At 46.6% G+C, this 17,058-nt stretch overlaps 1 protein-coding gene across 3 annotated transcripts in view; it reads left to right on the top strand.

Annotated features, from left to right (window-relative positions):
• micall1a (MICAL-like 1a) overlaps positions 1-17,058 on the top strand; it is a 72,297-nt gene that overhangs the window by 25,733 nt on the left and 29,506 nt on the right. For 2 of the 3 annotated variants that reach the window (XM_072492097.1, XM_072492099.1), the window contains 4 exons: positions 2,460-2,601; positions 4,609-4,709; positions 8,953-9,092; positions 11,514-12,397. In XM_072492097.1, coding sequence (XP_072348198.1) covers positions 2,460-2,601; positions 4,609-4,709; positions 8,953-9,092; positions 11,514-12,397 — 1,267 coding nt within the window. The remainder of the gene's footprint in view (positions 1-2,459; positions 2,602-4,608; positions 4,710-8,952; positions 9,093-11,513; positions 12,398-17,058) is intronic. The other variant, XM_072492098.1, reaches the window with a different exon arrangement.

The following is a 17,058-nucleotide window of genomic DNA, read 5'->3' as shown; positions in this document are numbered from 1 at the left end:
ATCGACTTCTTCAAGGAAAATTAGCCTGTCAGGAATGGGGAAAAGGGGGGGAGGCATGGAAGTGACTAATAAGGATAGGAAAACCAATGAAGGGAGGGCCATGAGACGGAGTGTTTATATGGACCAGGTTGGTTGGGGTCTGTGTTTGGGGGGGGGCGGTCTATGTTATTGTGGGTTTTGTGTCTATGTTGGATTTTTTTTCTGTTAAAGTGTTAAAATTATAATGCCTTAATAAAATATTTTCTAAAAAAAAAAAAGAATTATAGAATTATTTATCATCAGGCTTGTTCTCGCCCACGGCTCCTCATCAGCTCCACTCGGTGTCTCAGCGGAGACTCAGTGCGGCCACGAATCAGGTGGACGTCCTTGCCAGAAACAGTGATGTGTCAGCCGCTGATGAGATAGCTCCTGACATTCTTGCCAGAAACATGGAAAGGTCAATTCCTTGGGGAAGGTAAATGTTAAAGATCCAGTGAGGGATTGCCAGCAGCCCGAGCTCTCCATGTTCTCACTGAAAGACTGCTTTGTTCCTTGGAAACCGGCTCTGAAACCAGTTCTGACTGCTCCTAACCCCTCACCCTGTATTTCAGCTGTCTGAATAATGAGCTGTAATCAGAAATACAGCTTGCTGCATTAAGAGAAAAAAACAAGGCATCTTCGACGGTGGAAGTATTTTCTTGGTTTGTACTCTCGCTTTTGGATCCTGAGGACTTTTTAACAATCTTCTCATCATCTAAATTCTAAGGGCTGGTTTAGTACACTAGGCTAAATCGCTGGCTTTTCAAGCAGACCAAGGCAGGCCAGCAGCACGGTTCAATTTCCGTACCAGCCTCCCCGAACAGGCGCCGGAATGTGGCGACTAGAGGCTTTTCACAGTAACGCCATTTGAAGCCTACTTGTGACAATGAGCGATTTTCATTTTTCATTTCATCCTTACAGTACAGAAGGAGGCCATTCGGCCAATCGAGTCTACACCGACCCTCTACCAAGGCCCGCTCCCCTGCCTTATCCCTGTAAGCCCACAACCCCACCTAACCGTTGGACACTAAGGCAACATTCAGAATGGCCAATCCACCTAACCTGCACATCTTTGGACTGTGGGAGGAAGCCGGAGCACCCGGAAGAAACTCACGCAGACACGGGGAGAGCGTGCAAACTCCACACACACAGTCACCCGAGGCCGGAATTGAAACCGGGTCCCTGGCGCTGTGCGGCAGCAGTGCTAGCCACTGTGCCGCCCTCAATTTAATGAAACCCCAAAATAAAAATTCTCTTCAAATCATTCCCTCACCGGGCAGCACGGTAGCATTCTGGATAGCACAATTGCTTCACAGCGCCAGGGTCCCAGGTTCAATTCCGGCTTGGGTCACTGTCTGTGTGGAGTTTGCACATCCTCCCCGTGTGTGCGTGGGTTTCCTCCGGGTGCTCCGGTTTCCTCCCACAGTCCAAAGATGTGCAGGTTAGGTGGATTGGCCATGCTAAATTGCCCTTAGTGTCCAAAATTGCCCTTCGTGTTGGGTGGGGTTTACTGGGTTATGAGGATAGGGTGGAGGTGTTCACCTTGGGTAGGGTGCTCTTTCTAAGAGCCGGTGCAGACTCGATGGGCCGAATGGCCTCCTCCTGCACTGTAAATTCTATGATAATCTAAACCGTACTTCCTAGCAATTTTCCCATAGTTCACTGATCATTTGACTAAGCAGACTTCCTTTCGCCAATAAATTGGCAGAAGACCAATTGTAAAAGCCTTGACTCGGAAAAGTTCAGCAAAAATGTGGCTGTCGTAGAAACAGCAAATGCTGGAAATGGTCAACAGCCTGGCAACATCTGTGGAAAGTGAAACAGTTAATGTTTCAGGCCGATGATTTTCACCACAACATGAAAAGTTAAGAGATTTAAGCAAGTGCGGAAACGGTAAAAAGGGGTAGGAAAGGACAAACGGTGATGGGGTGGAAGGCAGGAGAGATTAAATGACAGAAAGGTTGATGGTGCAAAAGGAGGTGGTAATTGGACGAGAAACAGAAGATGGGCCTAGAACAGGGCTTCCCAAACTGGGGCTCACAATTCCGGGGTTGCGAGGGGTCCGGGCAATTTTCAAGCCTGGAAATGGATTAACAGTTTGCAAAACGTTTGAGAAGCACCGGTCCACATGGGAATAGCGGCATCATTACCCGCAGTTAACACCGGAAAGAATGGGGGCAGAAATTAGGATCTGAAATTTCTGAACTCGGGTGTTGCATTCTATCGAATGCCTGTTTGAAGGATAAAGTCCTGTTCAGCGAGCTTCTGTGGCTATGCCTGGCACTGACAACTCACTCGTGACGCAGATGGATTAGAATAAGGACTCGGCCATTCGGCCCCGACATGTGATGCATCAGTGTTCGGGGTGGTGGGTAGTGCGTTTCCAACCTTGTTCTTCCAACAGCTCGGCGTCTTTTTAACATGTGTCTTTGTTTCCATAGGCGTTTGAAGTGGCTGAACAGGAGCTGGGGGTTCCGGCACTCTTGGACCCGGAAGACATGGTCGCAATGCGTGTTCCAGACCGTCTCAGCATTCTGACTTATGTATCTCAGCTCTACAACTACTTCACCAACCAGACCCACGGTACGGAGTTGGGACAGTCGCGTAGTCTCGTTTGTGTTCCCGCCTCCGGCTTTGTCTGCTGACGTTGGCAGCACGGTTTCTTCCACCAGCTTGCCGCTAAAGGTTTCCCAGGCCACTGCTGTTTCCTTTTCCAGATGTAATGCCACCAGAGACATGAAAGGATAGGGGAGTTTGAACACCTATTCGCTTGATTCAGTGGGTTAACAATCTCAAAATACCAGCGACCGAGGAGTTCCCCCATTCAACTGACAGAAAGAGGAAGCAATATCTGTCGCTTCTCCCAGGTTGCAATGTTACTCCGCATTAGCTTTGGTCTCAGTTTCATGGTGATTAATCTCTCTTTACCAATGTCTTTGGCAAGATCGGATCACAGTTTTTGGCAAACAAGCATTTCTGTGTGTTCCTTTATAAATGGTTTTGACTTGTTTTGTTCACTTTACTATTCTTTTTAAAAAACCATTTAAAATTTAAAGTACCCAATTCATTTTTTGTTCCAATTAAGGGGCAATTTAGCATGGCCAATCCACCCACCTTGCACATCTTTGGGTTGTGGGGATGAGACCCACCCAGACACGGGGAGAATGTGCAAACTCCACACCGACAGTGACCCAGAGCCGGGATCGAATATGGGACCTCGGCACCGTGAGGCAGCAGTGCTAATCACTGCGCCATCGCGCCGCCCAGCTTTATGATTCTACAAGCCGTCAACATTGACATTCACTCTCAATATTTCCTAATTTGCTCAGCCCTTGGAAACCTGCAGGTGCTTCATGCCATCTGGTAATTTCACCCAAGTAGCCAGTGTGCGAAATTCCTAGAGCGGATTTGATCACTAGTTATGTCACCGAATGAAGCTCACTAAACGCAGCCTCCGCAAGAATCAGTCTGCTGATGCGGAACGTGCTTCTAATGTTCCTCAAAGCTGTCTGGCCACCTGAAATGTCTCGTGTTAGATCACACGCAAGTCAGCTCCTCTAAGCTACCACAAGGGCACAGCTGTACAAAAAGTGCCTCCGCCCTCCAAAAGGAATTGGAGGGTATGCTGTATCTTGGCCTTGACTGTTTGTGACCTTGTGTTGTGGGAGCCTGGGCAGCAACCGTCCAGCTTTCAATTGTTCCAAATTAACTTTCAACCCGTGAGAGAATAAGGAGACCTGTGCTTTCCATCATCAAAATGTATCGATTGCCTGCTGGTAATTCTATAAACTCCACATGCTTGTATGCATATCTGACCGGATTAACTGCTGACCGTTCAACTTGTTCTGGTCTGCATGTTAGCTCAAGCTGTTAATGATGTAGGACGTGGGAGGAATTGTGAATGTTGATGGGAAGGGACTGGACAAGAGGAGAGAGTATGGAGTCAAGGTGGGGCAGGAACAGGCTGACACGATGGGCCTACCAGGACAATCCTGTTTGTGGATTTTGCGGAGGAGGTAGAAGCATGTTGTCCAGGGTTGGGAAATTGAGGTTGGAAGCTGTTGAGGGAAGACCTCCTGGAGGAGATTAGGTCAGTGATCGTCCTGGAAACAATGGCTTGATGCTCGGTGGTGGGTTCATGGTCGAGGGGGAGGTAGGGAGAAGTGTCTGAGAGCTGGCGTTTAGCCTCTTGCGAGGTAGAGGTCAGTACGCCAGGCAAGCCCCACCCTATCCCCAATCTCACTTCATAGCTACTACTCGCCAGCCCAGGCAACATCCTGGTAAATCTCCTCTGCACCCTTTATGGTACAATAAATGTTAACCTTGGTAGAGACACTTGCAGCCAGGAGCAACTGAAATTGTTGAATAATAAAACAAATCAATTGTTGAGGCTGCAGACAAGTGTACTGTTGGCAATTGTGATGCCATCTCCTGCTGCTCTGGTAATTCATGTCTTCACGTGATGTGACGTCTTTATTGTGAAAGTGTGAACCCTGCCAAAGGGCTGTGGGAACAGAGACCATTATGGACGGCAAATTGGTCAGTTAGGATTTTGAAGATTCCAGGGTAACGTTGCTTATTTCTCTGTAGCTGGCGTCCCTCCCTCCATGAAGCGACCGGCTGAAACATCACCATCAGAACCATTAATCAAGAAAGCAGTCACTGTGAGCAAGCAAGTCCTCTCGTCAAACGTAAGTCAGTGTTGGTGATCGGCAACCATTTGGATAACTTGACTCTGTAATCCTGTTAACTGTCATTGAAATTACATTATTCATTAACAATCGCAGTACCCTTGTAATCATGCTAACAATTTATATTTCTATAGCACATTTAATTCAGAGAATTGACAGAGGCATAATCTAAAAAATGGAGGAGGTGCTCGCAGAAAAAAGGGGGATCTTAAGAGGGATCTTAAAGGAGGAAGAGGATATGGAGAAGCGAAGGATTCAAGGTTGGCTGAAGGCACGATCACCTTTGGGAAGATGCCAAAGGAAAAGAGTTCTGAGAATGGTGGGGTGGGAAATGGGTAGGGTTCGAGTACACAGGTAGGAAGGCATGAGACCATGAAGGGAGGATGGTAATTTTAAAACTGGAGTGTTGGAGGATGCTGAGCCAATATAGGTTAGGGTGAATAGAGCGAAGGATGAGGGATATAGGCAGGCGAGCTCTGCAATTGGAATTGTTCTGCGGGCCATTGTTATGATCTACTTCAAAACCAGTAACAACTTCTTAAAATAGAAATCCAAAATCTCAATTTACCAAATGAAGCTACCAGATCCCACAGTTTAAACAAAATAACCTTTACTGAACAAGAGTCAAACAAAGCAAATACTTAATACAGGAAAATCTGTTATCCGGAGACTCTGGAAACAGGAGGTGCCGATTATTTAAATATGTTGATTAGCTAAGATGTAAGGCGAGTTCCGGGTTTTTCGTCTAACCATAAAGCTGTGGGGTGATCACATGGGTGTGGGGGTCTTGTGAGAGGTGTGGGAGCACACAAAATTGAGTGAGCAGCACTGAGGGGAGATGGTGCTACAGAACAATGGGTGGCTGAGACTGGTGCAAGGACAGACCAACAGATGGCAACTACCAGTGGAAAAACAGACCCAGCCACAGAATTCCAGCTAAGAGTGTTCAGTTTGTTAGAATGTCGGATAATGGAAATATTGCTGTACGATCTTAGGTACTCTCCTGTGCTCTAAAACCCTGAATTAGCAAACAAATTGCGGTTGATTATAAACTACAAATTACACATTAAATGACATATGCATTTAAGGCAGACTTTACAAATTGGTTCAACGGTCAGGGTCTTCATCAAAAATGGCACATTTTCTGCCGAATCTCCTCAGTCTGGATGATGTAGATCCACCACTTATCTTCAATTAACAAACAGCTGCAGCAACTGCATATAGGCAGAATCTCAACTTCTGGGTCTAGCCGTCATCTTCAACCTGCCTGTACTGCACCGCTGGAATCATCCTCTGAGCTCTGTTGGCTTTGTGTCCTTTTATATTGTGAGGTAATGCATTTTGGAAGGTTTAATACAGATAGGGAATATACAGTGAATGGTAGAACCCTCAAGAGTATTGACAGTCAGAGCGATCTAGGTGTACAGGTCCACAGGTCAATGAAAGGGGCAACACAGGTGGCAAAGGTAGTCAAGAAGGCATACAGCATACTTGCCTTCATTGGCCGGGGCACTGAGTATAAAAATTGGCAAGTCATGTTGTATAGAACTCGGGGTAGTTAGAATATGGAAAGGGTTGAGGCAATTGGTTTTGATGCTTTCAAAATGAAACTAGAATGAGTGCGAGAGGAAAGAGAATCGAAAGATGCGCTGAAAGCTGAGACGAGGTGGATGGTGTGGGCTGAGATGTGTGGTGTATTTATTGCCAAATGGCCTGTTGCTATGCTATATAATTCTGTGTAGTTGTGTAAAATGTGACCTTAATGCACAGTGATTGTGGACAGTGACCAGCAATCGGCAAATTCTTCCGCCATTGCAGTGTGCCGCACAAATAACGCTGCCTCTCCGCTGAATCACGGAATTGTTACGGTGCAGAAAGACGCAGTTTGGCCCACATGTCTGCACCAGCTCTCCAAATGAGCATCGTGGCTTATTGCCATTCCCCTGCCTTTTCCCCGTACCCCTGCACATTGTTTCTGTTCAAATAATCTAATGCCTCAATTGAACCTGCCGCCCCCACACTTCCAGGCAGTGCACCCCAGACCCCAACCACTCGCTGTGTGAAAAATATTTTTTCTGGAATCACTTTTGATTCTTTTAAATGTTTAAACTTGAAATCTTTGCCGTCTGTCGTTCCTGAACAATGTCTCCCTATCGACTCTGTCCAGCCTCCCTCCCTGCTGCAAAGATTACCAGTCGTGTTATTTAGGTCAGGTTAAAAATAAACAAAATAGCATTGAGGCTGAGATAATATTTTTAGATACATTCATCTGGTGCAAGTCTAACATAAATTGTTTTGAAATTCTCTTCGTGTTTCTCATCAGAACTCTTCAGCTGAGGTTGTGGGTTAAACATGTGTCAGTGTTTTGTTTTACAACCTGAGCAATAATCTGGCTTTGGGGTGAGAGTGAGAGCGGGATGGGGTGCGTTGCAGGCCTGCTATTGAACTCGTCTGATTTTCGTTCCTGTTTTGTGTGATGGGATGAAAGGTGCGGTGGGTTTTACAAAGGGGGAGGTCTGCTCTGCTAGCTCAGCGCTCGGATGTTGGAGGGGGGGATGGTCTGTGAGCTGAACAGTCAGATCCAAGTGTGAGCTGAAGAATTGGCCTGAGGCTCAGTGTGTGAGTGTAAAACTCTCAAATCAAATCCTCTGAAGCCAAGGACGGGCACGAGAGCGAGGTGCTTCCTCGCTAGCACTCTGTGCACTCTGTCCACCTCTAAGGGTCGGGTGAACGTCCCCTCCCCCAGTAGCTTCTCAAACATGCCCGCGATGTATACCCCTGCGTCCGTTCCTTCGGATCCCTCCGGGAGACCCACGATTCTCAGGTTCTGCTGACGGGACATGTTCTCTAGATCCTCCACCTTCTCCTGGAGCCTTTTCTGTTGGTCTCTCAACTTTGCCACCTCCAACTCCACTGTAGCTTGGTGCTCCTCCTGGTCAGCCAGTGCCTTCTCCACTTTCTGGATCGGCCTGAGTTCCAGTCGCGCAATCGACTCCTTAATCGGGTCCAAGCATTCCTGTTTCTGCTTGGCAAAATCCTCCTATATAAACTGTATCAGCTGCTCCGTCGACCGCTGGGTCGTCAAGGCAGAACTGCGGTCCTCCGCCATGCTTTCTCCCCCTGCAGCCTCAGCCCAAGCCTTCTCCGTTCGTCTATTTCTTCCTTTGCGAGCACACCTGGTCCACTTTTCCATGCACTGATGTAGGATTCCTCTTCACAATTGCGTCCAACATCAATTTTCCACTTCAGATCCGACAAAAAATCAGGGGAAAAGGTCCAAAGTTCCGACCCGAGCGGGAGCCACCAAATGTGCGACCTACTCCTTCAAAGCTGCCACCGGAAGTCCAGGATTTGTTTATTGTCACGTGTACCGAGGTACAGTGGAAAGTATTTTTCTGCGAGCAGCTCAAACAGATCATTTAGTACATGAAAAGAAAATACATAATAGGGCAATACAAGGCCCACAATGTAAATGCATAGACACCAGCATCAAGTGAAGCATACAGGAGTGTAGTGTTAATCAGGTCAGTCCATAAGAGGGTCGTTTAGGAGTCTGGTAACAGTGGGGGAAAAGCTGTTTTTGAATGGTCGTGTATGTTCTCAGACTTTTGTATCCGTGAAGCAGCCAAGAAGACTGGATGACCCCAACCTCCCCGTTGCAGTACAATACAGTTGATACCTACTGTGCACTCTTCAGGTCTCTATTATAAAGAGGAATTCAAGATCAGAACTGAGGGGTTGTAATCATTTGAGAGATTGAACAAGCTAGGGCTCTTCTCTCTAGAAAAGAGCAGACTGTGAGGGGTGACTTGATCGGGATCTTTGTAAAGATGGAGGGGTTTACAGGGTGGATATGGAGATGTTACAATTTTTGGGAGACTAAATATTTGATGGTCACCAGTAAATCTAATTATGAGTTCACGAAGGAGAAATTTTACCCAGAGAATGATTAGAATTTGAACTCACAACTACAGGGAGTGTTTGCGATAAGTCACAAAGATGCAGCTGGATAAACACAAAGGGAAAAGGAATAGAAAAATATGTTGGTTGGATTAGATGGAGACGGGTGGAAGGAGGCTAGTATAAAGCATATGGACCAGTTGGGCAGAATGGCCTGTTTCTGTGCTGTACACTGGTATAATTCACCTTGTAAAAGGGTGGCGGCCACTCTTGTTTTCACCCAGACCCTGAGGTGTTTAGTTCTGGCAGTGTGTCATTTCTAACTTCCATGTCCTTTATCCAGCAGAACGATTCCTCGGATGAAACTGCGGAGAGGCCTAGTCGGAACACGCTCAGCAGCAAATGTGCAATTTGCAGCAAGCACGTTCACTTGGTACAGAGATACTTGGTGGATGGGAAACTTTATCATCGCAACTGCTTTAGGTAATGTGAAGTGATGGTCTACGACTCCTTGCTGCAATGCACGTGATCTCTAAATGAATTTATCGTATGCACAACAGTAAGAGCCACTTGTAATGCTTTCTGATCAAGGCCATGTAGTGGCTTCCTGTATTGACAGGCCTGGTTCAGCAGCTACACCAGCAATCACTTAAGAAAATTAATAGGATATCGGTTTCACTTGCATATTATGCATGAAAAACATATTTTGTAATTCTTTTTAATTAGCTCTGAGGACAAGTGATAGTGACTCAACCACATTTTCTGCCCAGACATAGCTGCCCTAAGAAGCTGGTGGTGATGTCTTCCACTGCTGCAGTCCATGTGGTGATGTTTAATGCTGTTAAGGAGGGAAATCCAGGATTCTCATAGCATCCCTACAGTGCAAAAAGAGGCCATTCGACCCATCGAGTCTTCACAGACCCTCCAAAAGAACACCCTACTTAGACCCACCCCCCCTGCCCTAAGCCCGTAACCCCACCTAACCACATCTTTAGTCACTAACGGGTAATTTTAGCATGGCCAATCCACCTAACCGGCATATCTTTTGACTGTGGGAGGAAACCGGAGCACCCGGAGGAAACCCACACAGTCTCGGGGACAATGTGCAAACTCCGCACAGTCACCCGAGGCCGGAATTGAATCCCGGTCCCTGGCGCTGTGAGGCAGCAGTGCTCGTCACTCTGCCATGTGACCTAGCAACATTGGGGAAATGGTTATGTATGGCCAAATCAGGGTGGTGTGAGACTTGCTGCTCTTACCCTTGTTGATCAAGATACTGTTGGTAGCCTTTGTCTTGTAGATATTACACACTGCATTAGAGGTAAGGAGGAGGGAGATAGTGATTGTAGTGACAGGTACCAATTAAACGGTTCTGTTTAGAAGAGTGTCTAGCTTCTTGAGTAGTGCTGTAATTCCTTTTAACCATGGGTGGCACAGTAGCACAGTGGTTAGCACTGCTGCTTCACAGCTCCAGGGTCCCAGGTTCGATTCCCGGCTTGGGTCACTGTCTGTGTGGAGTCTGCACGTTCTTCCCGTGTCTGCGTGGGTTTCCTCCAGGTGCTCCGATTTCCTCCCTCAGTCCAAAGATGTGCAGGCTAGGTGGATTGGCTCTGCTAAATTGCCCTCAGTGTCCAAAAAAGTTTAGATGGGGTTGCTGGGCTACAGGGATAGGCTGGAGGTGTGGGCTTAAGTAGGGTGTTCTTTCCAAGGGCCGGGGGAGACTCAATGGGCCGAATGGCCTCCTTCTGCCTGCAAATTCCATGATAATCCCACCTCATTGGCCTAATTTCTCAAGAACTTGGGATGTAGTTTCAGTCTAATGAGTAGAAACAGCCCAAAAGCTATAAGTGGACATTATTCAGTTGCACTCCTGGTTTGAACCTTGTCGATGATGGAGAGACCCGAGGTGACAGGAGGTGAGCCACTCATCGTGGAGTACGCAGCTACTGCCCTACTCCTGCACCCAGAGTATTGTTGTGGTTGGCTATGTAAAGCTTCTGAACAGTGATGACCTGCTGGATGTTGATGGCATGGGGCTTGATTTTGAGGTGACTGGGCTTTCTGTTCCCTAAGTTGGCCATTACTTCATGTAAATGTTACCTGCCGCAGGTCAGCACAAGGCTGGGTATTAACTACTTCTGCTGGAGACTGGCATGGGCTGCTTCACCATCAGAGGAATTGTAATTGGGACTGAACACTAAAATTGTCAGTGAACAGCTCCAGATCTGATCTTACAAAAGAAGCAGCTGAAGATGGCTCGACTAAATATTTCCCCGAGGAACTCCTGCAATGATGTGGTCGAGCTGTGATAACTGGCTCCGACAACCACAGCCACCTCCCTTCAGTTACAGTGTGATCCCCAACACTGGAGGATTTTCCTTTTAAACTCGCCACGTTGGCCTCACTTCTGCTCGAGCTCTTGTCTACAGGCTAATGGGTACGGACAATTGATCTGCCCTTGTCGGGATCCTGGGTGAAATTAAATAAAGCAAGGTCAGTCTGGCTTCATGACCTCTTAAGAGGGCACAGGGCTGATTGAGAAATGTGTTGTGACTAGCATAGGCTTAACCTGTGTCCACTGTCCTAAAACTTCTGAAGGGAAATTGGGGATGGGCAACAAATGATTGCCTTGCCAGTGATGCTCACATCCTATGAACGAATGGGAGGGGGAAAAAAAGAGGTAAAAAGCTTAAATTTTCCTCTTTGATTGAAAAAGTAAATTGATAAACTTGGCAATAAAAGGAAGCTCTTGTGAGAATTTACAGGTTCCACCTGTCTGTGAGAGAGGTGGTTTTAAAGACGTGTTATCTTTAGTGAGGACATGTTGTGGTCCTACCTTGATCACAGACTGGTGCTTGATCGGCCCTGCTGGTTTAATCATGCTCATTTTCTCTTTCCGCTCAGGTGTAAGGAGTGTTCCAGCACTCTGCTCCCTGGGGCCTACAAACCTGGCGCACATTTGGGCACCTTCGTCTGTACGCACCATCGAGGGCGGGTCACCGGCCAGCTGCAGCGCCCTCTGTCCGGTCAGCCCCTGCAATCACACCACGGCTCTGGCTCCCTGCCTGCACAGACACTTTCATCAGCTAGCCCACTGACACGACACCGTCCCCAGGGACCCACAGAGAGATCCGAAGATTATAAACGTAGCCCGTCGTTAGAGACAGAAATAAATGAAGAGGAAGATAGTGAGAAGTCAAACACCAAAGAGGGTCTTTCCCTTTCAGTGAAACAGCTCTCTGCAGTCTTTTCGATTCCCGCTGGAAGCAGTCACTTTATCACTGGCACAACATCAAGACAACTGGTGCTTTCGCACAGCTCTGACCTCGAGGATACATCAAAGCCTGGTGCTGATTCTCATCCAGGAGAGGAAGCACTAAGATCAACAGATTCCTGTGATCCCAAAGAACAGTCTGAACGTGGGGTGGGCGAGCAGCCATTGCCAGGGCCGCAGTCTGACCTGCAGAATTCTCAGACCGAGCCACAGCAAGCAGCACAAATGGAGATGGGCATCGCCACAGAGAATACAGCAAGCACCAACGCCTCGGGGACTCCAGTCAGATGCACTGACAAAAGCCCCGACACGAACCTGGCTTCAGTGAACAAAGAAACCCCGGATGAGAAGCTGAAAACCCCTCCAGTTCCTGTTCCGAGGAAAACAGTTGACTCTGCTTCATCACCTGTGACAACACCACGTCCAGTACCTCGAACACGGATTAGCTTTGGTGGTGGGAGTGTAACAGGAGAAATACCTGTCCAGAAGCCAGAGAGCACTATACTGGTAAATGGTATGTGATGCGTCTGCACTTGGTACAGTATCTATAATGTAAGGAAAAGCCCCAATGCATGTCAGAGTGAGGAAAAGAATGGATACTAAATTAAAGAATAAGCATGTAGTAGATCTACACCAAAGCTTTGTAAGAGAAATTGATCATAAGGAAAGTTTTGAAGCAAGAGGTATTTGAGGGGTTTGAGGATGGAAATTCCTGAGTTTAGGGCCTGGTTAGCAACGGCCATGACCGCCCACAGTGAAACAAAGAGAGAGAGAGTTCATGATTGGAGTTGTATTGCCGAAGGGAATCACTTGGATGTGGTGGGGCATGGCTGTGGAGAGCATTAAAGACGTGAGCAATATAAATCTGAGCTGTCAGTGTAACTCGGTGGGGATTTGAGTGTGACGGGGCTGCACTCCGTTTTCCCCTAGATTCCGGAGCTTCCATCTTCTTAAGTCTGACACTTTGTTGAATTCCTTCTGAAAGTCCAGATATAAAACATCTACTGCACTACTTTGATCAACCTTCTCTGTTAACTCAACAAAGAACGGCGACAAGTTAGTCAGACGTGATTTGCCTTTGACACTTCATCCTTGCTCTCCTCGATAAACCCATGCCTTCCCAAAAGAAAGTTTTATTTTGCTCCTGATAACAGTTCCCAGTGACTTCCCTTCCACAAAGTGAGTTATAAATTTAAGTTGCGAGGAGGTACAAGGAGAAATTGCAAAGAGATATAAAGTGAATGGGCAACCAGGTGGCAGACGGAGTATGTTGTGGGGGAAATGAAGCTATTCACTTTGCTCGTGAGGATTAGTAAAGCAGAATTTTATTTTAGGTGCGGAATTTGTGCATGCTGATGTTCGGAGAAGCTTGTGTGTGTGTGTACAAAGGAACCCAATGCAAGTAATTTGAATGGCATGTTGGCTTTATTGCAAGGGGACTGGAGTACAGGAATAAAGTTTCACTACAATAGCACGGCATTGTAGGGATGACACACCTCCTCCTGTTTCTATTCCTAGCCAAGTTGCAGATTAGTGCAGATAGAGTTACCAGCTTCAGTCATGGAGTCCCCCGGCTACCTTTGACGGCCTTCCTGTAAACAGTACTTTGCTGTCTCCCATGTGTATAACATTTTAAAATCTTGTTATTCCAGGACGATTGTTTCAGCTTAGCCAGGTTTGCAGCAAGGTTACATGTAAAGAAATGTTTAAAATACTGCTCGTAGATGCATTTCCTGTCGACAAACACGGCTTTTATGTGCTTTCATGTCTGTGTTTAACATTGAAACAGTCTGTGGAAATATTTGTCATATTGTCCAATCTTTGTTGATGAACCAACAATACCTTTGAAGAGTTTTTCTTTCTGAGCTGATAACTAATGCCCAAAATAAATTCAAGAAATGAATACTTCTTCATAGTTCGATTGCATTTACCCACTGCATTGTCTTTTATGTCATTTAGTGTTTAATCTTGAAAGTTTATATTTGGAACAAATCTAGAAAGACTTGCGATTTACATAGAACTCAGGATGTCCAATTTTGCAGCCAATTAATTACTTTGAATGTTAGTCATTGCGGTAATGTAGGAATCATGCCAGCTAATTTGCACACAGTATGATTCCACAATGTGAGAACCAGATAATAGGCCTTTTTGCTGAACTAGAAATATTGAAGGTGGCGCAGTGGTTGGCACTGTTGCCTCACGGCGCCGAGGGCACTGGTTCGATCCTGCCCCCGCGTCACTGTCCATGTGGAGTTTGCACATTCTCCCCGTGTCTGCGTGGGTCTCACCCCCTCCAAACTCAAAGATGTGCAGGGTAGGTGGATTGGCCATGCGAAATTGGCCCTTAATTGGAAATATTTTTTTTTTTTTTTAAATGTAAAACTAGTAATATTGGCCGAGGGGATAATTCTTCTGTCCTTCGAAAAGTGCCATGGGATATTATATGTCCACCTGTGAGGACAGGTAGGTTAGACAGCGCTTCTGACGGCACAGCACTGACTCGTGCACTGTACTGTGAGCGTAAGCCTGGGTTTTGTGCTCGGGGGTCACTGGAGTCAGGATCTTCCTACTCTGAAGCAAGGGAGATAATACCTAGCCATGGTTGAAATAAAGGTCCAAACCTGTTTCAAAACACCTGGGCTTTGACCCTGGAAATTTTTGCCTCTATAAATTTACTCCCGAAACAACACACTTGTACATTCTGAAAATATGCAGACGTTCTGGGCGTGGATGAGTAAGTTTGAGTTGAAGCAGCAGAACGTGTGTCTCCCTTATCCAGGGGGTTTGAAAATGTCTTTGCCTTTGCCAAAAGACTTAGAAGCCTGGTGAAGATTCAGTTTCCAGGGGCAGTTCCAAAGGTCTCCTGTAAAATATGAACAGCCTTTCTATGGTAAAGGGGGAGGGAGACTGGCGTAGTGGTAATGCTACCAGACTGGCGCGGTCTGCTTATAGCTGGACTAGGCTACTCTTCAGTAAAAGGTTGTTTGCTCCGTGTTTAGCTTCACAAGGGGATATAACGGTGCAGCAGGGGAATCCCACTGGACTCTTATTGTGGGAGGAAACCGGAGCATCCGGAGGAAACCCACGCAGACGCTGGGAGAACGTGCAGACTCCACACAGACCATGACGGGTCCCTGGTGCTGCGAGACAGCAGTGAGAGCCACCATGCTGCCCTGTTATAAAATTTCTGACTCCGCATCAGGAGATGTTCTAATTTAAACTTAATAGAACCATGCAGAATGGGGCGTAACTGTTGAATGAATCACTCCCTGAGAAATGGGAGCTGCTATTTTTAAGTTGTGGTGAAACAAGTTTTGCTGAATGCCTGTGTGAATAACAGGCAAACTTGGCTGATGTGGGCGTAGCCGGTGCTCTATTTCTGCATAGTCTCACTGCCCATTGTCACCGCAAAGTTATGGTCACTCTGAGCAGAATATCGGGCCTCTTTGTATATTCCAGAGCAGTGCCTTCTCTCTCCTTGTTCTAAATAGCTTCGAGTAACATTGTGAAATATAATCCCAGAATTACAAATTAACAAGCCATTGCTTCTGAAATCACTGGCAAAGTACTTTGTCACTCCTCCTCTTATAGGCGGCTAATTGAGTCAGTGAGAGAATGATACAAAACTGAGAGGTTATGCCCCATCAGGATAGACTGGAGGGGAGGTAGGGATCTGTTCTCCACAAATCCAAGAGGTGGCCTAATGGAGGCCTTTAAATTTGTAAAAGGAATAATGGAGTAGACATGAGCGATTGTTTTCACTAAGTGGGGAGTCCAAGACTTAAGAGCATAAATATTAGATGTAGGTTCATTGTGTTTACAGCACAGAAGGAGGCTATTTGGCCCTTCGTGTCCACGCTATGTCAACAAAGATCTGACTACACTAATCTCGTTTTCCAGCGCTTGGCCCATAGCCCTGGAGTTTACGGCAGTGCAGGCGAAAATACTTCTTAAATTATTTTTTTTAAATTTAAGTACCCAATTCATTTTTTCCAATTAATCGGCAATTTAGCGTGGCCAATCCACCTACCCTGCACATCTTTGGGTTGTGGAGGTGAAACCCACTTAAGCACGGGGAGAATGTGCGAACTTCACACGGACAGTGACCCAGAGCCGGGATCGAACCTGGGACCTCGGCGCCGTGAGAACTACTGCGCCACCGTGCTGCCCTTATACTTAAATGTTACGAGAGTTTCTGACTCAACCATCCTTTCAGGTAATGATGTTCCAGACTCCCACCCATTCTGAGTGAAGAAGTTGTGGTCTCCCTTAGCACAGGTCATCTCCCCGCGCCACGCGCTCTTGCCCATTCCACTTTGATTGCTCTTAGGAGCCCCTTCCTCGTTTTAATGAGGAACATGGCGAGGACAGTGAATACGTGAGCCATCCCCGCGCGAAGCACAAGTCTGCTTCGAAAGACCCCCGCCTATAAAAAGCCATTGTCACCGTTGAAGATCCACTGGTTGCCCTTCTGTCCAAGGCTTGTGAACCTGAGCACGGGAAATATAAGATACCCGCTCATCAATCCAATGAAGAATTCCAGAGAAACCTCATTATCCTGGGAATGGTTAGAATGCGGAACTCAACATAGCTGAGGAAAATAGCGTAGATGAGTTTATGGAAGATAAGCACCTGAGACAGAAAGGAATACAGGTCTAGTATCTTTTATTCGAAACCCTCGGGGTCAACTGCAGTTCGGGTTTCCGATCATTTTCGTTTCTGGATACAGAAATTTTCAATAGCCTAAACCTAGTCTGGCTTAACTAAAAAGGCGAGAAAAATGAGATGTATCACTGAATAATAAATACAGGGTACCTGAAAAAGTTCCTTCTTGACAAGTTCACCTAAAAATCGTACGGTAAACAGTACAGACAAGCAACTAAATTTCCTGCACAGAAAGATGGATAAAGTTGAAAATAAATGCCGTTTTTGGATGTGTCCACCACTACCCTTCCACAGGCATTCACTCCCTCCTCCACCAACGAACAGTGGCAGCCGTGTGTACCATCTACAAGATGCACTGCAGGAACTCACCAAGACTCCTTCGGCAGCACCTTCCAAACCCATGGCCTCTACCATCTAGAAGGACAAGAGCAGCAGATACCTGGGAACCCCAACACCTGGAGGTTCCCCTCCCAGTTACTCACCATCACTGTCGTTGGTTCAAACTCCTTG

The sequence above is a fragment of the Scyliorhinus torazame genome, chromosome 29 (assembly GCF_047496885.1).
Source record: "Scyliorhinus torazame isolate Kashiwa2021f chromosome 29, sScyTor2.1, whole genome shotgun sequence".
Taxonomy (NCBI): domain Eukaryota; kingdom Metazoa; phylum Chordata; class Chondrichthyes; order Carcharhiniformes; family Scyliorhinidae; genus Scyliorhinus; species Scyliorhinus torazame.
This window is presented reverse-complemented; position numbering and strand designations above follow the sequence as displayed.